Source organism: Montipora capricornis, chromosome 6, assembly GCF_036669925.1.
Source record: "Montipora capricornis isolate CH-2021 chromosome 6, ASM3666992v2, whole genome shotgun sequence".
Taxonomy (NCBI): Eukaryota; Metazoa; Cnidaria; class Anthozoa; order Scleractinia; family Acroporidae; genus Montipora; species Montipora capricornis.
The window spans coordinates 61,244,359-61,269,248 of record NC_090888.1 but is presented as its reverse complement, the minus strand read 5'-3'; the positions used below and the strand labels follow the sequence as shown (position 1 = coordinate 61,269,248).

General features: G+C 41.2%; 2 protein-coding genes and 1 pseudogene across 3 annotated transcripts in view; 1 reads left to right on the top strand and 2 right to left on the bottom strand.

Annotated features, from left to right (window-relative positions):
* LOC138052760 (testin-like) overlaps positions 1–5,756 on the bottom strand; it is a 32,626-nt gene extending 26,870 nt beyond the window's left edge. Inside the window, exons 1-3 of one of the 2 annotated variants that reach the window (XM_068899334.1) lie at positions 5,271–5,756; positions 5,054–5,139; positions 997–1,306 (exon numbers count right to left, since the gene is read on the bottom strand). In XM_068899334.1, the coding sequence (XP_068755435.1) occupies positions 997–1,306; positions 5,054–5,139; positions 5,271–5,384 (510 nt within the window). In that variant the 5' untranslated portion in view covers positions 5,385–5,756. Of the gene's footprint in view, positions 1–996; positions 1,307–4,324; positions 5,024–5,053; positions 5,140–5,270 lie in introns of those variants that run through there. The other variant, XM_068899336.1, reaches the window with a different exon arrangement.
* Positions 5,757–15,198: 9,442 nt separating this feature from the next.
* On the top strand, positions 15,199–19,960 carry LOC138052773 (iodotyrosine deiodinase-like). The gene is made up of 3 exons (XM_068899351.1): positions 15,199–15,610; positions 17,895–18,211; positions 19,044–19,960. Exons 1-3 carry the CDS (start codon positions 15,238–15,240, stop codon positions 19,224–19,226), a joined length of 873 nt encoding a protein of 290 aa, XP_068755452.1. The 5' UTR covers positions 15,199–15,237; the 3' UTR covers positions 19,227–19,960.
* A 4,084-nt stretch (positions 19,961–24,044) lies between these two features.
* The window catches only part of LOC138054256 (deleted in malignant brain tumors 1 protein-like), a 17,295-nt pseudogene continuing 16,449 nt past the window's right edge, over positions 24,045–24,890 (bottom strand).

Sequence of the window (24,890 nt, the reverse complement as noted above, 5' to 3'; positions counted from 1 at the left end):
TGTTTGGCATTTTGCACAACTTTGATCTAGATTTTTGCATTCCGAAGATTTGAATGCTAATTTTAGAATTCAAAAGCATTGTTGTGATGATTTGTTTGTGTTTTGAGAGAACGAGTTCTGTAACTAAAGTATGAACTGAAGTACCTCTGAACTGACTGGAAGGAAGTGTGACCTATCTGGCCAGCGGTTAACTTTTAGAAAACGTTCAAGCGCTTGCGCTCAAACAAAGATGGCGTCGGACAGTGCGCTGGGTACCACGCAATAGCTTCTCGAAACTTGGGTTCCTACTTCAGGTACACGGAGCACAGATTACGTAAAACGAAAAGAAAACAAAAGGCAGAAAATAAAGCAACTCCAAATAAAGGCTAATCCCAAGTGACCAAACATACAGTGCTTTCCGGTACATGCAGATAGACCCGAAACTTGCAGCACATAGAAGGAAATTCTGACGGAGCAACGAGCAACGAGCAACAGGATTGTGCTCTTGTTGGCCTACCTCCAGCCCATTGTCATGTCACAGTACAACAAGCGCTGACTTTTATAAACAAACAATTAAACACCTTTCGCTTTCAGTATTCAGTTGATGGGATCAGTACAAATGATGCCTGAGTTTCTGGGTTATGTTTGAAATAAAACAAGCAATTTCGAAACCAAAGTAGCATTATTTTGCGAATCGAAAATAATTTGAGCACTATGGGGGCGTAAAACAAGAATTGTTAGGAGCATAAAATGCCAGTTTAATGGCATAATCGGGAAACCCTTAGGTGGGGGGCTGGACCTACCTCCTGTTCACGGTGCACTAAAATGTTCCTGTGGTTTACAATCACGTGACTGATAACGAAATCAGCCAGTCGGCTGATCAAGACGTTGTGACAACGTCGAAATATTTCTGGTTAAATACTGATTCCTCTGAGGTCTGAAATTTTTTTGGACCACTTATTCCGTCTCTTGGGACTGTAAGCGTTTTTGAAAACTGCAGAAACAATTTCCTTTTACCTGTCCAATTGTTAATCCCAACGGAGACCAAATGTAATCAGATGCAATTGACGATGGGGGAGGAGGAGGAGGAGGAGAAGAAGATGGTAACACATCATTATCCACAGGAGTGGTCTGAGAAGTAGTAACCCTCACAGCAGTAAACTCATTGTAGCTTGAATTCAGAGGGGGAGGAGATGGTAGGGCATCTTTGTTATTTATGTTCTTGTTGATGTTTAGACCTCGTACTTTAAACTCGACCCCATCCAAATCGACCTCGACCGACACGTCGTGGTTCTCTCGAGGGCACTTGCAGTTCGCACATACCTTCCTGTTGAATAAAAGAGGAACCAAATATATTGGTACGTACGGCTTAAGTAATGTAAATTTGAGAATGCATGCGAAATCTCACAAAAACATTCACTTATTTCTTTATCTCACAACCACTCTTTGCAAAATTAGAGATCAATCGATTGAGTATGCGCCCCGCGTTTAAAGGAACGATTAAATTTATTTGCTTTTTACCACTTTCTAGCGCTCTAAGCGCCGTACGTCGTGGGGTCTTTTGGCGGGCCTTACAATGTCCTTTTCGCATTTACAGGATCCCACGATACAGAAAGACTCACCGGGACAACATTGGGAAGTTCATGTCCCGTGGAAAACTATGTAAAAAGCCAAGCCATTGTTCAATTGGTGACAAACCACTTTCGTGAAAGCCGTTTTAAGCTGTATAAGTAAATAAGCTATGCACAAGACTCCGCGCTGAAAGTTTTCGAAAGAGTTTGACCTACAACACTTTGCGCAATTAGTAACAATTTGTAAGTGGCTGAACTCTTTAATTTTCATTTGTAAATACTCCAAATTCACTTTAACTTAATTTTATTTGTTTTCTTTCACACAAATAATTGTAATCCGATAGCAAAAATAAACAAAGGCTGTTATTGTTACGTCAACTTCTTCCGGACGTCGTCCGCCTTTAGTTTGTCTGCCCACTCTTCAATCGCAGGAGAGCACAGCATTCCATTCTTTCTTCCACCACCACCCTACCGGTCTTTATACACCCATGTATGGGCAAGACACCGTTGGCAAAGTCCTCTCTTTTGCAGCCTGAGCGTAATTCCGAAGCGCCTATTGCGGTTTCGGAGCCACACCGTTTTCAGTACTATCAACAAAATGGCCACTTTAAGATGGGAAAGTTTAAAACCGTGGCGATTTTGCAGCGAAAACCCGCTTTAAGAACACACTGACCGAAATTGCTGGTACTTTATCAGCGGAATTTGAAGTCACTCGAAAAATGGTCAAAAACAGCACTCGACCCACTAAAAAATCGATCGTAAATAGTATCTATATTGCCTGTTTTGGAACGGAAGCGGAAGTGTTTCCGCGTCACTGACACATTTTCAGAATAGCTTCACGAAGTCCGGCGTCTCTCAACACGAACGCAAAAGAGCAGAGGAAAAAAAGGCACTTCCAATCTCAAACGATAGTGCCTTAAAACGGATGTCTCCCGAGAGATGGTCATGCTTTGTGGTCGCTTAACCATAGTACGTCTAAGTAATCCTACCCAAAGAGGAACAAAAGAGCATTTGACCCGGCCAAAAAAGGACTCTATTTTGAGGAATCATTAGATACCATTTCACTTGACAATTGTCATCATGAGTTTATTTTTAAAATCACACCAAGAAAGCTTAAAACAATTGTATTTGAACTAAAAATAATTGGGCGCTATGAATATGAGGTCCGTTTTAAACGTCGCATTTTACATGCGCCGAATGGAATGCAAATGAAAAAAATCTGTTGTTTTCGCTCATTTGCATTAGATTCGGCACGTGTAAAATGCGACGTTTAAAACAGGCCTAAAAGAGGTGATGAATCGAAAAATTTTAACATTCTAGACTTTTTATAATAATTTCCGTCATCAAAAGTGAGCGTATATGCAATAACAAACTGCACATTAGAAGAAAGACTCAATTATTGTCATTAGTGAAAGGTGAAACTTTAAAATATTCGATCAAAACATGCAAAATTAGATACTACCCCATTCAAAGCTGTAAACTCAATTCCATAACTGAATGTTGCCTTGGCCGAAAGGGCAGGCATTTTGTGGCGTTTTGGTTTCTTCGCTGTTTCATCCACACGCGGAAAAGTCAAAATACAGTGGAGGCAAACGGCATTGCAAACTGCAACACAAAAGAAGCACTGCCCATGATCTTATTTCTGTGTGGCAACGCTTTTTAAACACCTTAAAACACAGTTTATACAGACAACCCGAACTCCTCTTTATATTGAAAGAAATATAAAAGATTTCACGGTTTCAAAAGAGCTTCCTAATCCCCCTCTTTCAGATTTTCCTGGCAAATAGAAATAGCTTTTTCAATGCTTCATTTTAAAGACCAAGCATTAGCTCATAATACTTCAATATTAGTTTGACAGCGGTCTTATCAATTTGGAGTGCAGTCATCCTTAATTAAAACAGAAACGACCCGCCAGCGGATATCGAAGGGGATACGAAATGCTGTTGTTAATTAACTAAAAACACACAGCTGTCGTATTAAAAAGAAAAAGAATAATGCATTCAAACAAGTGTCTGCTTCGATTTTCACCAAATTATGAGACACTGACTTGGGAGAAATGATATATTCAGACTACGAATGAAATAGCGACACCTGAGTTACATAAGTAAAATTTGAATCTTTGTTGCGTTAAAAGTCACAATGAAAAATCGAAAGTCTATTGTTTGTGATTTGAAGAAGAAAAGAACGCTTCAGTAATCCTCTGAAGAAGTTGAAACGGGTTTCACAACCAAGAAACAAGAAAAATTATAATAAAAAAGGAGACGTTGGTTTTTGTCGCACCAACAAAAGAAGGTTTAAACCGCCACTTGGCAGAAAGAAAATCCTTTTGAAGATTTGAAATTACAATATTTTGATAAAGAGGTCAGTCTCGTTTCGTGGTAGCAGATGAAAGCTTCGTGTGTGCTGTCGTGTGTTGCTTCATGAACATTTCGTTGCGTGTCGAAAATGCTGAGACCAAAAGTAGTCTAAGGATGTAAACTTCGAGTCCCTCAGTTGCGATAGAAGCGAAAAACAATTTTGTTTTCCGGCCAAACACGACTCTGCAAGATATGTTGTACAAACTCTTTCTTGAATTTGTAGTCTTTGTACAATAGAAATAAGACAGCCTGATTTTATTTTGTCTTGATCCAGTAAAAATCAGGAAGTCTTCCTAGCCTCACAAAATCATGGATCCTTTTGACATTTCTTCGTAACCTTTATACATGTAAACGAGAAATATGAAGGTTCGATATTCCAGCGTTGATTAGTCGATCGCGAAATTTCACTAAACTTACCTTATGCTCGGTCTCGGCGGCTTTTTCGGAGGAATTCTCTTCTGGTGTCGAGATATTATTTCCATGTTGCCTTTAGTTCGTTATAAGAGATTTTCAGGCGATCGAAACGTTGAAATCCAACGATGAATTGTACAGCCGGTGGGCTGAACAGACGGACAAATCAACCCTGACTCCGAATTAAAGTTAATTAATCATTCATGCGAGAAAACTGAAAGTTTTTAAAATGCCCCAAGGCTTTTCCATAAATGACATCTGCATCTTCAGTGTCAAATCCACTACGCGGGCACTGTCATATCGTGAGGTATTAAGCGAGTAACGTTCATTCACGGACGAGCAAGATAGCGCGCCGACAAATGTTCACAATTGATAATGGTTGGTTCGCTGAAGTGGCGCAAACCTCTAATCCCAAACCCATTGTGCCAGAAACGTCTGAATTTAACCGGAAAATTTAAAGGACGCAAGTATTTGCTTGAATGTAAAGTTCATCACCTTCGTTACTCCTGGATCCTGGATGGGAAGTGAGAAAACTCGACAGAGTTTCAAAGATCTCACAATCATGACACAGAGACAGAATTTGGAGTTCAAACAACTGATTAGAGGTATCCATTACATTACCTGTGGGTTCGTGAGCAAAGCGAACTAAAGTGACATTGCCGAGTGGTTTGTAAACCTAATATGGAGTCGAAAAAATAAACAAGTCTTGATGCACTCGAGTTTTTGCTAACTTACCGCCAAACGTGTAAACTGAATCCAGGGCACTTTTCCCCGCATTTAAGACAAGGCTTTCCCTCGTCAAGATTTTGAAGTAAAATTCCCTGACAGAAGATAACAGAGGCGAGTTAGCATAAGACAGACATTACAGATTAATTAAGCTCTGCCGTCCTCTCAAGCCATCCATCGTGCTTTCAATATTTCAAGTCAATCGAAAGCACGTAACGAATCTCACCTTTTTCGACGCAGATGATCGCTCGGAGTTCATTTTTATTTCGTCGTTGCCCAGTATCCTTTGAAAACTGTCCATGTTTTTCCCAGCGTGTGACTTGCCTTGTCGCACGCTCATCGTTGCGCGTAGCAAGTCAAGGGAAGCGAAGCGAGATGAATTCACGAAATCAAATCCCTTGACACTTCTCCAACTCACTGCACAATGGCCAGGTCAGGGTTGTGCGTCGAGACGGTATCAAATTTTACGCGCGCGCGGGTCGCCGGCGGACGCGCGCGAATCCGGATCTGGGCGTTCGATACGTGACCGATTGGAGCTTCGCGCACAATCTACCGGAAATGCTTGGAGCTGATAACAAATTCAACTGTGGCAACCGCTGCGAGGTCAGCGAAAGATGATGTTCTTCTTTCCTGGTTAAAAATACCCAAGCAAAAATGCATTACATGTAACGCGAACGAATCCGTTCTCGACTGAGCATAGAATGTACAAAATGCCAAGATGCAACTTGTCGTAACATTCTTTGAAATTTCTGAGAGGTTCTAAACCATTGGGCGTCGGTTGATTCTTGGGAAGGAATTTTTACGATAAGATCCTAATCCGGAAACTGAACAGAGCTTTTTATTTAATCCTGCTTTGTCACCTTCGGTCCGAATTCCTCTGTTACTTAATTCTCAATTATTAGCTGATTTCAGAAGAAATGTTTTTAAGTTAGATACTGTAGAGGAACTGATTTGGCTTATATCAACCAATCAGATGAATGACTGAGGAATGTAAATGATTTTCTTTTACACTGATAAATAACTGTTTCATATTGCATGTCGAACAGAGGGAAGAATTGTCACACAAAGAAATGGATGGTTGACTTTTCATGGCATTTTCATGGGAGAAATGTTTTGAGGACAAACGACCTTTTTATTATTAAAATAAGTTAATCTCTCGTACGTACCGCACTAGGTCTCCTTGATAAGCTCATCAATCGTACAATTCCTTTTGTTGAGCCCCTTTTGTCTCCGGAACGTGGAACTGATGCTATTTGAAATGTAGTTTTTGTTCGCAATCAGCCCAATCAGTCAAGTGATGGCTCGCAATGATTTGCAGGAATGACCTTGAAATAATAATATGAATAAAATCGCAGTCACCATTTTAATTACACACAGTTCCTTTAAAATTAAGGACGCTCGGAAGTCAAAGTCAACGTTTTGGAAAAAGTCTTTACATTTCGTCAGTCATAAATTTAAACACTAAGACGTGTATGCCGGCGGCAGTACCCCACTATTTTGTTAAATGGTCTGAAGAAATCCAGCTCTCTTTGGGCAGAATTTCATAAAAAAACGTGTTACACTATTTTGATTCTAAATTCGTGACAGGGTTAGAGTGTCTCAACAAAAGATGAACGTCGGAATGTTTTTCCCCACGTAGGAATTTTACAAGGAAAAGGTAACAATCCAGGGGCGTAGCGTGAGATTTTGAAGGTGTACGCACAAGAAGAATGTTTCGAGCGTCGAGAAACTTTTGAAATTTAAGGTATCGGAAATGCCATTTCCGATTATTTTCGAAGGACATTTCAATACTAAATGTAAAGGAAAATGCAGTAGTTAGATGCTTATTTTACCCATCAGTCGAGTTATCTCTGCAGCAAGCTACAACACAAACAGGAGGTTTACAGTAAACGCAAAGGGAAAGACGTCGCAAACTCTGTTATGACATCATCATGATCATCATAACATGTCCCTAAAAAATAACCGGGAACTGGGAAAGTGGTGATACTGAAGACTGACACTGTGTGGGGGCTTCGAAGGGTAGTTTTTTTTTTTGCTTTAATTTCGTCCACTATTACGTTTCTTGCCGTTAAGGCCTGACTAAACGGGTCTGCTGAACATGTTAGTGTAACATCATCCAACATTGTCGAATCGAACATGTTGCAATCGTTTGGCCACCATGTTGTATGATGTTGGAAGTTGTTGAACGAAGTTTCATTTCCATCAAACATCGTCTTTAACATCATCCAACGTTTCTTTTGTTCTAAGGTGTGAACAACAGTATTGCATTCGTTCGGCCATCACATTAAACAGTGTTGCACGCCCGCGTGCGCTGCAGCTGTCGGTATCCATGGAGATGGTTTATTCGTTGCATCTGTTTCGCGCGTTGCCATCTCAGTTCAAGCTACGGAATGTTGAATGAGCAAAGTCTTGAATGTCTGAGCAACGAAAGCTTAATGTTGAAAGCTCTCAGGGGCATTGCGCCAATGTATCTGCAGGATCTTTTGCAAATCAAGACCCCGGGACGCTGAATCTTTTAGAGGTTCCTCACACCTACATAGTGCAAGACCTTTCAAGACTGGGCATTTGCTTAATGGCAGAGATTTTGCGTTCATTTGTATGTTATTTCTCTCTACTACCAATTGTTATCCTAAAAAAATTCAAAGCACCTCTTAAAGTGAATGACCTTACGGGCCAAATACTCTTAGCTCCTTCAGCTATTGATTGTAATGTTAATTTGTTTGGTAACGGCTTGTGAAATGCAAATAATGAAGAAGCTTTCCCAGTAATCATGGGGACCTTATTGTTTAGTTTATGATTCACGAATCAACTTTAATTTGTTTTTCTCCGTTAAAAATGATGCTTGTAAGATAGTCGCTACACGGTTATCGTGCCTATATTGTAATCCCCTCACTCTCTCAGCGATTTACGGAATTTCTCATCTCCAGTTTGTGACCTCCTCGCACGCACACGCGAGTCTCTTTCGTGCTCGTTGTCCCTGAGGAGGAACCCAGAGGACTCTCGGCACTCGTCTCGCGCAGAAGGCTCTCTTCGGCTCTCAGTTTTACGTCAATTCCGAGAGTTCCGACACCCTGTAACAGCCTGAAGAGTTTACCGTGACAACAGGTGTAAAGGCATCCTCGGAGACCCAGGGGCAGCTAGTCGGGACGATAGAATGTTCGTGGTGAAAGTTTACTACAAGAACAGGAAGAGCCCTTGGGCACTTACTCTTACCGAACCAGTTCCAGAAGCGTTCGAATTCCCTGCTTGTGATTGGCCACAAAAAAAAAAAATTGTGGCCAATCAGCGAAGTGGAGCAGCCGGGTGACTCTGATCTTTTCTTACACGAAGTGTTCCTCATCGATCGTCATAGTTGTGTGGCCGGGGAACAGAACTTTTCACGCCGTAGAAAGTTTCAGAAGTCGTACTACGATCATGGAGATGTAAAAGGTAAGCTTGGCGTTGTGTACTAGACAAGTTAGTGAGCAAAGGTGCAGAAAGTGAAAGTCGTGCATCTCGTATCAGTGTTGCTTGAAACCGTGCTAAAGCTTGTAATTTTTCCGGCTTCGTTACGTCAACGTTTTGTTCTCAAACGTTCCTCTGGAAACTTCCCCGTTGAACGCGCTACGTAGTTATGGCGATCGATGAGGAAAACTACTTCGTGTAAGAAAATATCAGAGTCACCAGGCTGCTCCTCTTCGCTGATTGGCCTCAAATAAAATTGTAGCCAATCAGAAGCAGGGAATTCGAACGCTTCTGGATCTGGTTCGGTAAGAGACCAGGGGCTCTTCCCGTTCTTGTAGTAAACTTTCACCACGAACATTCTGTCGCCCCGACTACGGCTGCCCGTTCCCGTTCCCGTTCTTGTAGTAAACTTTCACCACGTACATTCTGTCGCCCCGACTACGGCTGCCCCTGGGATAAAGGAAATCAGGTTGTGGTTTTATGGGATCATGGGAAGAGGTTCATCAGTTGGTTTATTTCCCGTTTCTGACCTGACACGAACTGGACTTGTCTTATAACATTGACATAGACATGACGTACCTTATTTCTTTTGTTGCATGAGGAAAAAGAAATTCACGTAGATTGTGCAAACCGGGTGAAAAGCGCTTTCTAGTGTAGGTGATGCAATGTTTTTCATATGGTTCGCATGTGAAGAACCTTGTTGGCACTGGCTTATAGGTTTCAAGACAAGCAGGCTGTGGTAAGACCACTGGGCGCTGTCCTGGATGTCTGCTCGAGTCATCCTCCGGTTTCATCACTTCGTTCTGTCATTTGGGATCCGGATGAATACAAATATTGAAGATTTGTGTTGCTTGATTACGGTTCCTTTTACCTTCTAGTCTAGAATCCAGACATGATCGCCCGGTGATAGATTGTCTCCTTCCACTACACTTAGCTCACGATCATGCATCTGATGTAGAAGTCTCAAAATCTCTGACCTTAACTTTGGCGAAATGATAAACCGCCTTCCTCTCAGGAGTAGCCCATAAGAAGGGAGATATTACCTCTTTTTTTTCCATTATTTCTCTTTCGACCCATTGACCTTTTGCTCGTCAGGCCAGCCGTTCCGTACATGCTGCATCCGGCACCACTTTGAGAGTGTCGTCATTACCTGAATCAACTCCGAACGTACTATTACTCCAATCGCTTGTCCGATGCAGGCAAGACCACAAGGACTGCATTTAAATAGGACCCCATGGCTTAGTCGTATGTACTTTACGACTTTTTGACCTTGAGTGGATCTGGGCAACGAATGTCCTGTAAATAGGAGTTTACCAGGGACATGTTCACTTGTTCATTCTGAAACGCTAATTACGCACTGGAAGCTCGTCTATTAGCTTGGTGGAAAATAAAACAAAAGCCGGTTTCACCTTTCATCTGGTCATTAGGATGCTCAGTATCGTTCATAGATCTGGTGGCATAGGCCACGCTTGCATCTTTTTAAATCTTCCTGTATTTTATTGAAGATGTAAAACTTTTTGTCAACGAAAAATAAAATGAATTGGTAGTGAAGCTGATTAATTATGATGATTAATTAAGCTCTTCTCTTGACTGAGGGAGAGAAGAGCTCTGGGGAACCCTGAAACAAAGTGTCCTCTTATTGGTTTTCGTGATGAACAATGAACAGCGTCTCGATCTGATTGGTGCATACATGTTAGCACGAGGAGTGAGCAGGCGCTGTAAGGTTCAAAAAGCCAATTTTTGGCTATAAGAACCCTACTGCGCGTGTTCTCCTACATAGAGTTTCCCAGAGCTTTGGGTCGATCCGAGGCTCTGGTGACGAGAATGACACTCACAATCGTTTTTGATATATTACTTCTCGTCTGGGAGTTGTCAGACAAAAGGGAGTCACTATTTCCTTGAAATGAATTGTATGCCCCCACCTTCTACTTTTCTCAGGCGCTGAAAGAACAGTGGGTATTTTTTCAATGTCCTCCTTTGTGCTCAATGGTTGAGTATTATTGCCTAAAGTTGGCCCAGAATAGACTGTAAGATCCGGGTCATGATCGTAGAACCAACGGTTGTTAGTTGGTCTGGCGAATATCTCTAGCTCCAACGCGTTCTCTGTTCGGGTGTTGGCAAGGTCCCATACGACTCTTTGAACACGGATTCTGGCATCACAGAGTTGCGCTCCTCAATATACCAGGTCAATTCTTGGTCATTTATCTTGAGCCTGATGTGCCACCATGAGTCAAACGGACGCGGACAATTTTGATGAGTGGTAGGTGGTTGTGTTTTGGATACTTTGCAAGAAGACTTTGCGTGCAGGTGGAGGTAATCCAGCCGACAAATGTGGAGATATAATCGGCTTAAATTTCAAGGACATGGTTGACCATGTAAACAGGTTTACTCCTGCATGCTATTGAGAAATTTCCAAATTTATTGCATTGTTTGCAGTGCCTTTCTTTGGCTGGACAGTTAATCCGCCCATGCAGGCGGGTGCTGGCGATTGCAGTATCCACAGTGCCCATTGCTAGGCTGAGAAAGTGTCCAGTTTGGGTCTGACATGGCCCCTCTCTTTATTTTGTTCTCATTTTGAGAGTCTGACTTGTTGAGTCACTAATGACGCTCTCGACCACAGTCGCTTTTGATTCTAGGAGCTTGCTCTACGTAGCTTCTTTCAAGGATAGGATCTTCACGGCATTTTCAAGTGAAAGGGATGCTCCCTGGTCATAACGTTTGGGCTTGAACCATCCTCCTTGCAATAAAATGTAAGTGTAATTAGATTGAAAATTGTCTCGCACTTCTCGCTAAAAAAGGCCGCTGCAAACGCGCATTCAACAGCTCTTTCTTGGAGGTGACAGTCAACGAACCAAGGCTTTGCATCGATGTTCGTCTCTCGAAGCATCAGTTGGGGATCCGTTTTATGAAAGCACTCACCAAACTTTGTTCTAATGGTGGCGTAGGCTGGAAGTTTCTCTTCTCCTGCAGTGTCATCACGTTCAGGCAAGAGAGCATGAAGGTAAGAGAGGTAATCCCTCATATTTGCCCTATTCCCATCGTAATCCCTCTTAAGTTATTTTTAGATCTCCTGCGAGATCCGGTATTCCCACGAGGATTGTCTGATAGCCAACCATATGTCCCCATTTTCGCGAAAAACGCGAATCACTGCGTGGGAATTCGCTCAGCTGTCATCACTGGTAAAAATGGGGACATATGATTGGCTATCAGTTAACCCTCGTCAGGATACCGGATCTCGTAGGAGATCTAAAAATAACTTAAGAGGGATTACGATGGGAATAAGGCCTATATGAGGGATTACCTCTCTTACCTTCATACTCTCTTGGTTCACTAGTTGTTGTCCTTCAGTAGCATTTGGAGTAATGATTCAAAGTTCGAGTGAGGCCTAACACTACTGTGAAGTTTTTGTACCCAATTATTCCATAAGGGATCAACCCTAGTATTGGAGTTGGGCCCACACAAGGACAGAGAAAAACTCTGACCAGGGTGGGATTTGAACCCACGACCTTCGGATTAGATCACCGCTGCTCTACCGACTGAGCTACAAGGCCAGAACCGGAGCTGGCCTTGGGTATGTGAGATGTTATTCACAAGGACAAATTCGGCTCGGCCCAAGCCTAATTTTAGGTAATCGCTAGTTGTTGTCCTTCAGTAGCATTTGGAGTAATGATTCAAAGTTCGAGTGAGGCCTAACACTACTGTGAAGTTTTTGTACCCAATTATTCCATCAGGGATCAACCCTAGTATTGGAGTTGGGCCCACACAAGGACAGAGAAAAACTCTGACCAGGGTGGGATTTGGCCTTGTAGCTCAGTCGGTAAAGCAGCCGTGATCTAATCCGAAGGTCGTGGGTTCAAATCCCACCCTGGTCAGAGTTTTTCTCTGTCCTTGTGTGGGCCCAACTCCAATACTAGGGTTGATCCCTGATGGAAGAATTGGGTACAAAAACTTCACAGTAGTGTTAGGCCTCACTCGAACTTTGAATCATCTCTTGGTTCAGGTAAATATTGCCGGTAAAATCCCTTCTCAGGTTGAATCCGTTTTTACCTAGGTGATCCTGATTTTATACCTAGGTTGGATACACACTCAGATGAATTGAAGAAACTTTTTTTGGTTAGGATTAGTTTTGGTTACTATACGAGGATATCAATCATAGACTTTTTATGTACAAAAGTGAATAATGAAAAGAACTGTGCTGGGTTGAGCATGTCCGTCTTTGTTGTGCAATGGTGAAGACGCACAGTCACAATGGATCAGGAGGGTCCGTGTTCGAGTATCGGTAAGTGCATAATACAGTTGCTAAGACTGAATGGATAAGTGTATGAATACAGAAACCGATAAGACCATACGAAACATCAAGAAGATGTGTTTAGATGCCAAAGACAGAGCTGGAAGGATAGTATAAGTGTTCTCAATCCTTTTTTGGAGGTTGATAGCTGCTTTAAAATGGTCGCCGATGTGGTTTAATAGCAAACCCACCTTTATTTCATCAGATGTATTGGAAGCTACTGTAGGTTAAGGTAAATTTCAATTTTTGTTTCCATTTTTCCCACGACGGAGCACGATTTCCTATCAAAATTTCCAGAGATTCCGTAGGTTTGAACCCAAGTGTGTAGTTCGTACCAGTAAATTTGTCGATTCGATCAGCTTTCTCCAACAATTTGATCGCTGCCGTTTTAGGACAGTAGAAAGTACAGCAGAAATAACGTAACAGGCTCTTTTGCTTACACTTTTCCCGCCATTATAACCAAGACAGCGGACGCTGTAAGTACTTCATGTTACTACAAGGCTAGAACTGAGTTCGATATTGGCAAAGCACTTGTTCCAAGTCAACAATGAAAGCGAGGAAAAGTGGTCACATCGCGTGAATAACAGCAGCCATCTTGGAATTGTGGGTGCAGGCATCAACAAACTGTACACATCGTCTGTACTGGGACTGTAGCCCTCATAACAGGTGATTGTGTCTGATTAATTCCAGACCAACGATATTGCAAATAACACCGAACGTTTTCTCGCCACCAATGGTCAGGACCTCTGCTCGTAAGAAGCCCTTGAAACCAATGTTGAAGTCTACCGTCCACATAAAGTCCTTGACAACCACTCCTCGTAAGTCAGCTACGTCCAGTTCAAGAAGACTAAATTTTGCACGCTAATTCAGAAGATTACACCTTTGAGAACGAGCATTATGTCTTCTGTGCCATCTTAACAAGAGCAGTAATCGGAATGGTTTTCCCTTGTATACAAGGAAAGCGACTTCTGCTTTTTATTCTGCTCTGTCATTAATGTGAATCGGAAATTTGCGAAGGATGTAGACCTCCTTGTAGAAACAAAAGAAGGAGAGAGGAAACCACAAGTATCTGTGTCATTCATGTTTACGCGAAAAAAAAAGCACTCAGCTGGAAATTTGGAGTTAAAAACCATACAAGTTAGAGAGCCTTGCGAGTCATAATCTAAAACTTAGAATCCTAATCGCTCTTTAACTTAATTTAGAGTTCATATTCCAGTGAGCTTGCTTAATGTGTGCCTTGCCACATGTCCGATCCTTTGAGATTTGGTCCAGAGATTAGACTCCCATTAGACTCCCTACGGGTTAAAACGACATAAAGCAGTATCAGGAAATTAAGGAAAAAGTAAGCGGGTGGTGAGTGGGACACAGGTAGAAACCATCACTGTCTTCCATAAGAACCACAGGAAAATATGTTTTCCACTTACGCACTAATCTTATTCCAAAGTGGTTCGGCGCTGCTACTTAATATTACATTCATACAGGCATACATCAACTTTATTTTTTATTATCAAACACGAGAGGCGATCAAAGCGTCGTGTTGTTTTGTTTGTTTGTTGAAGCAGGTTGGTGTAATACTGGCAGCTATGCAGCTGATGTTGGCCCGCTGTAATATAAGTACAATGGCACTCTGTCTATGGCACTCGGCACTCGAACAGTGTGTGGGTTCTTTAATTAACGTCCCGCAGAATTATTTACGAGCAAGCGTACATGTGAGACGGGGCCTATGATTGAAGCACTTTCTTCCCTTCAGTTATTTAGAAATCCTGAGTCAGTATTGGTTTGGTATCTAACTAATAAAAATACAAAAATAACTAAATAGGCTGCAAAATGCTAAGCTAGCTAAAATTCTAAGAGTTAATCACAATCCAGACTACTGAGATACTAATTGTCTACGTATAGTGACCGCAGTTTATACATGCAGCTCCAAAACTTTGGAACTTCCTTCGGGACTGCATAAAGGCAGCAGAAAGAGTAACGTTATTTAAAACTAGACTCAGAGCATTTCTTTTTAAATGACACCTTTTATAGTTGGTTTAACTTTTAATACCCATCTGGTCCCAGTTGTAAAAAACGATGGATAGCGATATCCGCCGGATAAATCACTCTCCACTGGAAAATTCAATCGGTTTTGCTAGTATTCATCCGCTGGATATTGATTTATCCGCTGGATAGCGCTATCCATCGTTTGAATAAATTGGGGTCTGGTGTAAAAGTCTATGAACGCATAGAGATTTTTTAATATGCGTAAGAAGCTCGCTCTTATTAAACATTCTAGAACATTGTTATTAAACATTGCTCATTTATTCTTTTGTTTTTATTGAAGAGGAAAAAATGTGCCGCATGCTTAACCTCAAAATTATCATGAATATTTTACCTAGAACGAGGCAACAAGATTATTAATCAAAATAGTAACTATTTTGGAATAAGGCGTAATCACTCAGAATCGAGCGAGGAGGCAATAATGGAACTATCAGCTCCTTTTCTTGCTGCTTGCTGGCCGTACATAGCTTCGATATTTGTAGGATTTGGTATCACACAGTTCATTACGCGAATTATTCAGCCAAAGAAACACAGCTACACTGTTGACGTCGATCCCTTACAAGACAATGACTTGGCTACCATTCCCCACGACGACCCTGCAAACTTTAACACCGAAGGAGAAAGCAAAGCAGACCACATACCTTATCCATGGTTTGACAATCGCTTGCCTGAGGACGAAATGAAGAAAAAATCGGCGGAATTTTTCGAAAAGATGAACAGGCGACGGACAGTTCGGAAGATTAGTGAGGAAGATGTCCCCTTGGAGGTTGTAGAAAATATCATCAAAACGGCAGGTAAAAGAAAACATCCCGTAATGGCAAAGATAAAAATTTTTACTCTGGAAAGAAACATTTTAAATCGCTTCAAGGAACCCATTGGGATCCTTCTCATTAGCGTATTATACCCTTAAAGGCCAATAGTTGCATAACCAAAACAAGATTTTCACTCTTGCGAGTGAATGCGCCTTCCGAGTAAGTAAATCAGCGCGGATAATTGTCGGCCCTCTAAAAAAACCGTTTTAGACCGGTCAGTGTAAAACGCAGACTGCAGACCGGGGGTAAAATGCAGACTGAGGTTATAGTTTAACTGTTGAAAAAGCCCAAACCCATTAGAAATGCTAGCAGTTAATCCTAAATATTGGGGTTTGGTCTTTTTCAACAGTTACGTTATAACCTCAGTCTGCATTTTACCCCTGGTCTGCAGTCTGCAGTCTGCGTTTTACACTGACCGGTTTTAGACTGACTTTCTTGTTGGAATCTTAAGAACCCAAGACGCCTTCAGAAAGATCTGGGGAAGACATATGTGAAACACGTTTTTCGATTGCTAGTTGTTATGATAACTTCCATCAGGCATGCAGTGTACGTGACACCAAACTGAGAAACTTATGCTTATACCCTGAGGGCAACATGACCACAAAGCTTTATAATAATGATCTTTCTATTTCAGTGCCAGGTGTATTTAGCATTGTTGAGGCACTAATTGGGGACACTGTCAGTGTGTAGAAATCAAATCAAATTCAAACCAAAAAAAAATCAAAATCGTAGGTTGGTTTTTGAGAAGATGGGAAAACCGGAGTATCCGGAGAAAAACTTCTCAGTGCACAGTAGCGTATTTTGGGCGCGCGGGTGCACATTTTCGTGTTAGAGATGTTTAGCATAAGGCCACGATGTATGTAAATGATCTGTTATTAGTGGACTTAGTGGAAATACCCAGGGGATCTACATCTACATGTTCCAGCACTCGGCAAAGTCCACATTTGTGGGAGGCGAGTGCTCTTACTACTGCACAATCCCTGCTCCTGCCATTATCCGGATTACGCTACTTTTTTTCGCATTGTGTTGCCTTGGAAATTGCCATGGGGTTGAGACACCTTCCAACATCAATAGTTGTAGTCGTAGTATTATTGGGTCAGACCTTTGAATATTGTTGGTCCTTAGCAGTAATGCTAAATGGCAGCAAAGCAATTCCTACGTCGCTAGTTTATTAAATTGACTGTACGTGTTCGTTTGAGACGCATGTGTTCTGGTTCACGATTCAGTGTCCATTCTGGTTTAAATAAATAAAAAAACTCACTGTTTACAGACAATGGTTGCTGGCTTTAGAGAGTTAACAATAGTGTTAATTCACTTAATGGCCTATTAGCCTAACTTGCCCCGTTTTACAGCCCAAATTCTTTCACGTGATAACCAAATTTGCCAAAAAAATTTGCCAACCACGGAACAAAAGAAGTCTTTGTTTCAAAAGGCAATAAGTCTCCAGTTGGCAATCAATAACTGTTATTAATTGGGGTGTTAAGGAGCGTTTACCATTTGAATGGAATTTTCGGCAATTACGGAGATAATTCAAATGAAACGGTTCACCCCGGTGGAATGTTTTCGGAAAAAAGGTAATACCTTTCGAGGTATTCCCTTTTTCTCGCTTTGACCGGAATGCCCAGAAATTTCTGTACCATTTGTCCACAATTACAAGTGCCAGAGAAAATAGACCGTTTCATTTGTTTTTCAACCGGAACAATCCGTTTTTCTGGCAAGTGATACGGCACATTCCCATTTTCTTTTTCTAAGTACAGAACGTGCAGTACCATTTGTCGAAACATTCTCACCAAAAATTTCATTCAAATGGTAAGCGCTCAGGGATAAACATTGCAGTTTTTTTTTACCGCAGAAGGAGCAAGACAATAGGAGGTTTTCACGTGACGTCATCTCCGCCATGTCGGTAGACGAAAACAAAAGAACGCTCATTATCTTCTTTTGTTCGTACACCAGAAGTCGTATGCATTTCTCTATTGTTATTGGTGTCCCTAGAGGTTGGTTGAAAACGTCCTATAGGAAATGAAAGTAAATTTGAGCATGCACTGTGAACGCGTGTTGCACATTTCTACCCACGCAAACTAATGATGCATGTCTGTGCACAGTGAAGAAAAAGGGCTTGTTTGGAAAGCATTTCCTGGGTAAAGCAGAGGGACGAATTGTGCGAGATCAGAATTCTCTTTCTTTTTCCGTTTGAACACCTGAAAAGAGGGCTACTCAGATTCAAATGAGAGGACAGTTTATTTTTATTATCATTATTATTTTAAAGGTACATCACCAAGCGGTGCACACACTGAACCATGGGTATTCGTGGTTGTCAGAGACCAATCCGTAAAGAAGGAAATCCGCACAATAGTGGAAGAAGAGGAATATCTGAATTATGCCAAACGAATGGGAGCAAAATGGGTCAAAGATATAGAATTTACCCAGACAACGTGGGCAAAGCCGTATCTATACAGTGCACCTTATCTGATTCTTGTGTTCAAGCAAGTTTATGGACTACGGGAAGACGGAAGCAAGAAAACTCATTATTACAATGAAATGAGTGTCTGCATTTCAGTTGGACTTCTTTTGGCAGCCATCCAGGTATTAAAAACGTGTTATACGGTCTGTAATGATTGGCCAATTTCGCAGGCCATATTCTAAAGTACCCACTGCTGAGCATAATGAGACATTTGACTCCATTCAATTCCGTTTCCAGCACCAAGCGGTGCATACACTGAACCATGAGTATTTGTGGTTGTCACAGACCAATCCGTAAAGAAGGAAACCCGCACAATAGTGGAAAAAGAGGAACATTTGTTAAACGTTTGTTAAACACTATTTTGAAATCGTCTTTATAGTCCATGCAAGAAGTGACTACACTTTGCTTTTCCTGTTGCAATGAATAACCATTCTGTGAATGTCATGTTTTATAATAACCAAGTTGAGTGCAATTTGGCCAGAAATCATACGTGGGATTTCAAAATCGAACGAGCGCGCAGCACGAGTTCGATTTGAAATCACAAGTATGATTTCAGACCAAAATCGCCCGACATGAAGTTCGATTACCACTTTATTACATCCATCTAGCAATTTGTAAATGGTTTGACTTTTAAGTCTTCTCGGATAAAGACTGTAAATTGTAGGCCCCATCTCACATACTTCTGTGGGACGATACATATTGGTTACTGACCAAGCGTGAGGTCAAGATGGCTGGATATTGGCCAAATTCTTTTTTTGCTTGTTTATGGACCGAGACGAAGTCGATTGTAATGTCATTGTTGGGTAATGTGATTGTTCTAAATGGACTACTGTTCCATGAGATTTGAAGACACACAAAATGACGACGGTAGTCAAATTTAAGGAGTCCAAGTGCTGAAACTGGTAAACCCTTCAAGATTTCAGAACTAAGAGCAAAAATTCTATCTAATTCCAGAATGCCGGGTTGGTAACAGTGACCTCCACACCCATGAATGCCGGACCCCGTTTGCGAGATTTATTGCGGAGAAAAGTCAACGAGAAGCTGATTTTACTGCTACCTCTTGGTTACCCCGCAGATGACGCAACCGTGCCACACATCAAGAGAAAATCACTTACTGATATTATGGTTTTAAAATGAATTGTACGTAAGCTATGATTGCTTTATTTCCGTGAAGTATAACTTTCCTAGGCCATTGTCAAACACCGAAAACCATAAACACACAAAAACACTTTAGTACTGACAAAAATAGATTGTGTAGTATCCGTTGAAGTTTGCTGTTAAGTTTTGTCTGCCTAATTGTTTTTTTCCCTGCAACTTTTTCTTGTTATTATCTTTTCAAGATTGTGAATTTCCTTCTTTAACGCTGTACAATCACTGGTTCATCTATTTACTAGACACGTCTGTGAAAAGTCCATTTAGAGAGCTTGGCCCGGACATGATGTAAGAATGGTAACACAAACACAAACAGTGTTCATAAAAAGGAAACCTTTTATTTTGAGAAGGGTTTCCTTGACAAATTTAAAAAGAAATGTTCTCGCAATTGGTACGTTAGCTTTTCGTCCTCTCTGACAGTAATTCAGTTTCGTTAGATGTAAAGAGAAGCAGTTTAGATGTAATGACGAATGGTGTTTTTTATGTAGTAGATAAAATATGAGCGGGAGATATGGGCGAATCCTGCTTGTGAAATGAATACATTAAATTGAATGCAAAGTATTGTTATTTTAATCAGTAGAGAGCTGTATCAAAAGTTAATGAATACTAATTAGCTGAGCAGGAGTTTGTATCAAAAGTTAATTCTACTGTTTATAAATTCAGTTGATTTGTATTGGGGTTTACAGTTGTGTACATGTGATCTGAACACTGTGCTGGGAATGGTTTGCACCCTCATGAATTATTAATGAATTTTACAAGTACTATAAACTTTGCAATTAAGAAACGTAGTATCCCGCAAAAGTGGGAATGAGACGAAAAAAAAGAAGTAATCCTCACACCTATCTGGACAATGTTAAGCAATTGCCTCTAATAGACACCTTAAAAATTCGGGGGGCTCCAACAGGATTCGAACCAATGACCTCTGCGATACCGGTGCAATGCTCTACCAGCTGAGATGTGAAGCACAACAATTGAGAGCGAGTCAATTTGTCATGTTGAATGACGTTTTATATGTACTATATACACTATGGAGCGTTTTCATTCACGTGACTAGAAGCCATATTGGATTACTGAAACAAAAGAAAGTATTTGCATAAAGATAGAGTTCAATTCTCGGAGGATTAGTTTGGTACACCATCATGGCCGCCATTCCTTTGTTTTGGAACACCAACATGGCCGCCGTGACGTCGCGTGAAAACACTCTATACTTAACGGTTGAGGGCGAGGATCACTTTTTTTCCTTCGTCCATAACCCGCAGTTCAAATGCATACATTTATTTCACACATCAAGCTCTTCACGGGAACACATAAACCCAACAAATTGACCTGCTCCCAGCTGTGTGACTTCGTAGCTCAGTCGGTAGAGCATTGTCGCACCGGCATCGCAGAGGTCATGGGTTCATATCTCGTTGGAGCTGCCTGAATTTTTCAGGTGTCAATGAGACACTTGTTTTTATTGTCCAGTTAAGTGAGAGGATCACTTTCTTCATTCGTCAAAAACCCGCATTTCCATTGCGTACATTAATAAGTAAGGGTGGAATGTTCTCAGCTTGTCAGCAATGTAATATAGTAATTGTGAAGTATTAATAGTAGTTGAAGTAGTCGTAGTGGCACTGGTAGCGGATAGTAGTGGTGGTAGTTGAGTGGAAGTGCTAGCCAGCAGTAGTTATAGTAACGGCATAAAAAAGAGGGTGAACATACCATAACACCAAACTTGGTGTAGCCATCACGTCACGCATGCGCACAACCTTTTAATTATTTTACATGGACAGCTGTTTCGGAGTTGTTGGGCCTCATTAACATGGCATAGCCAACTTTACCAGGCGGGTGTTTTTAGCCAACCTTATTAGTGGCATCTCCACAGAACAAGTTGGGAGCAGCACAGCCGTTCTCCCGCAGCAAGCGGGCGGTTGCCTCCGCTTCTCGGCAAAATCCAGAGGAGGCATCATTGTAGTGCGCGCGTAAAGTGGTATCATATTACTCATATAGTTTGTGTACACCAGACAAAATCACGAAATCAATGGGGAACGATGACGCTTTTACACCAAATGCCCGCAAGTAAGTTTCGGGTACTGATGACGTTGAGCAGAAAACGGCCGATAGCGGTAATGGGAAGGTAACGTCACAAACAAGGGGGAAAATTGCCATCTGTCACGCAGCCGTCACACGTTCCCTGCCAGCAGAAGAAAAGAGACCTCTGCCATGGGTAGAAACTCACTTTGATCCAACCACTATCCACAATCTTGGACGGCACTCTTCAAACCACATGCCCCATGACATGTTTGCCGACTGTAACTTGAGCCCGCTGTGTCCAGCGCATTCCTTTTCAGTAATTCCGCTGTTGGTAAGTGAGCTCACACAACATGAAGTATCATATGAGGATTGGGTTGCCAAGTAACCACCACGCATGCTCAACACAGTGAATGCGACCCATGACAGACGTCTCTTTTCCCGTACTTCTCAGCCCAGCGAATGCGAACAAAAAGAGACCTCTGTTAGAAGGGAACGTCACATGTTGTACAATCGAGCGTTGGATCCGCCTTTGTCTAGTCTGTTTTCTCTCTAAGGGGTCGTAAAGTGACTAGATTATCTCCTCACGACAAGGGAAATCCTTTGGTTTGCTTAAGGGTCGCGAACGGACGACTTCATTTGGAAAGCAATTTGTTAATTGACAAACATTGTGCATGCAAGCACGCACGCACGAAGTTCTTCGGGAAACGATAATTTTTTTTTGTCAGACTCAAATCACTGTTGTGGGATTGAAAGACTCAGTCCACAGCCATCAAGTATTGTTAGAAAACGATCGAAGGTAAAAATTAGTGATTCTTTTAAAGTATTTACACGGCAAACGATTGGCGTCGTTCCAAAAGATAACATATAAGACACGACAGTATAAATTCCAGCGCCTGTCCTGAAGTGTTTGTTGTTTAGAAAGAACCAAGCTTGAATACGAATGTGGATTGAAGAAAAAAGCCGCAAGTTATTATCATATTTTTGCTGGATTTTGGAGACTGAGCTTTAGTTCTTTGAAAGTGTTAGTAAAGCTTGGAATAAAGAATCAACCTCGTTCCCAGGGTGTCCCTTCTTCCCTTCCTCTCTCTCTCCCGCTTCAAGGAAGAAGAGAGACCCTGGTAACGAGGCTGATAAATTATCACAACACAGGAAACTCATAAACATCATGCAAAACCATGTCATGTGTACCGGTATAAGGGAGTGAAAATTTTCCGAATTCTAATTTTGTTACCAGAAGAGCTTTCGACACAATTGTTTCACTCCATGTACTTATCATTAATAATACTAACACCGCTTCATAAGGTCAGATTTTAAGGACGGTGCCTATATACTAATTCAAAGGCATTTTTGCGCGGTTTGCTGAATATGCGGGAAAGGCAGATCTTAACAAGTGTTATAGAAATCCAAAAAGAAAATTGGGGGTAACCACGCATTTTTCGAAGATAATTAATCAACAATATTTATAAAAAGCTATAACATACAAAGCAATGTGTGGCGTTCGTTCCCAAATTGAAGTTTAACTATCTCTAAAAAATGCATGGTTACCAACAATTTTTATTTTGGATACCAAGAGCATTTGCTAAGTTCTGCTTTCTCCGCATAGTTTTGAGCCGCGCAAAAATATTCCTGTATTAATAAGCACCACCCATAGGAAATCCGAGTATCTCGAGATGCGCAGGTGGTATGCGCAATAACAATAGTAGGCACCGTCCTTAACAGTCCCTGTTTCTAACTAACAATTTAGTCATCATCACGATTTAATCCTATCATCTGCAGTTATCTAATCCAGATCAAGGACATCTAAATGACATTAATTAAACCTTGCAACATCAGTGGTTATTCGTTACTTTATTTAAGACTAACAAACTTCATCCCTTGCAGTAAGGCCCTCCACATTGAATTCTGTGTACAACTGTACTTAATAGCGACGGCAGCTGTAGTGTCAACTCTCACTAAGTTGGATATATACTAACATATTATCAAGTTTCTCCAGGAGTCCATGGACTCTTAGTTTCTCAGGTGTTATGCAAAAACCTCTTTACTTCAGACAATATGAAACAGAAAATACTGGCACGAAAATAGAAAAAGAGCAATGCTGTCTCTTTGGCTGTTTCTAAATTACTTCATTCTCTTATTAAAATCTAGGCTTGTGGAAATTAGTGTTCGTTAGTATAGAAATAGGTATTCCATTTGAACTGGCTTTCAACGAATGCTGAGCTGCTTCAAGTATCAGTCAAGGGACAAACAAATTTCAAAGTGAATTCCTTATCAAAAGAGAAAGTGCACTTAACTGCTGAGCTACAATCTTAGCCAAAACATAAGGGTCACTGTGTCATCATTCAAAGAAAATGATTGTTCTATTGATCTCCCCTCCACACCCTTTCCCCTTCCTCGAACCGAGGACAGATACTAAAAAAAAGACAAAAAAAACCCGTTTTTGCCAGGTGTGGTTTTTGGAGTTGTTTGGGAAAAGGGGAGGGGATGGTGGGACGGTGGTGAGATCTTTGTAAGGTTGTAGTTGAGAGTGGAATTAGCTACCGTCTAATTCCAACCCAACCGCTAACGAAGGGGTGTGTCCGGCGAGAAAAGTTTTGGTTACGATTGTAGCTCACAGGAACTCGACTTAACACGTACTATCGAGAGAAATGTTTCAACTAAAACAAAACGGTTTAATACCCTAACTAACAGCAGGCTACTAGCTATATTTAGAGCTAAAACAAGACAAATCCAGATTCCTGTGTATCGGATACAGCGGGTTTGAACCCTGGGCAGCAAACCTATCTCAATGTCTTAGACACAAATCACACTTGCATCTTCAACATGGATACAGTCGTGTATTCCCCAACCATTGTGCGTACATTGAAACAATGAAAACTCTCCTCCATCACAATAGACACTATCCATCCAGATCTTACCGGTCCCTTGGCCGTATCTTGCATAGTAAGGAGCATCGGATGCACGAGAGAAACCCAACTCGCGACAAACCACGTTGGCATCATTGAGATCCCAGTCATCATCACAAACTGTTCCCCAGTTTCCATTATAGAAGACTTCAACACGGCCATATGAAGCTCCGCCATTTGCTAAGCGAATTGATTCTTATTGGAAAGGAAGCAATGGACAATAAAACATGGACAGATTTAGGTCATAAACATTTTTTTTGTCTGAAAATTGATGCTACGTGTTCACCAGCCCTCTTTGTGATACCTGTTGTTCATCGTTTAAGGCAGAAAGCAATTCGTATTTCCTCTGACAAGTTATCTTGTTTTGTTTAATGTAACTCTAGATTTTACTTCGGGTAACATTTAAAAGGGATCGAACTTGAACTGCACTACGAGCATAAGCATGAAGAATTATGGACTGAAAGTGTTATCCACTCAATGAAAAGTCACTGTTCAGTCCAGCATACTATCAAAACCAACTGCATAGCATTTTATCATTTTGGTACTGAAATTTATTCACAGAAATGACAGTAAAGAAAAAATCGTTTTGTTTTTCATCACAGCCAAGCAGCGACGCGAATGATGAAATTTCACTTGTGAAAAATCATCTTTCGTAGCGTCTGATTGGATGAACGGTGTTTCTCTTTAGCGAAAAGTGATCGTTCGTACAAGAAACTACGTTATTCTTGGCGCA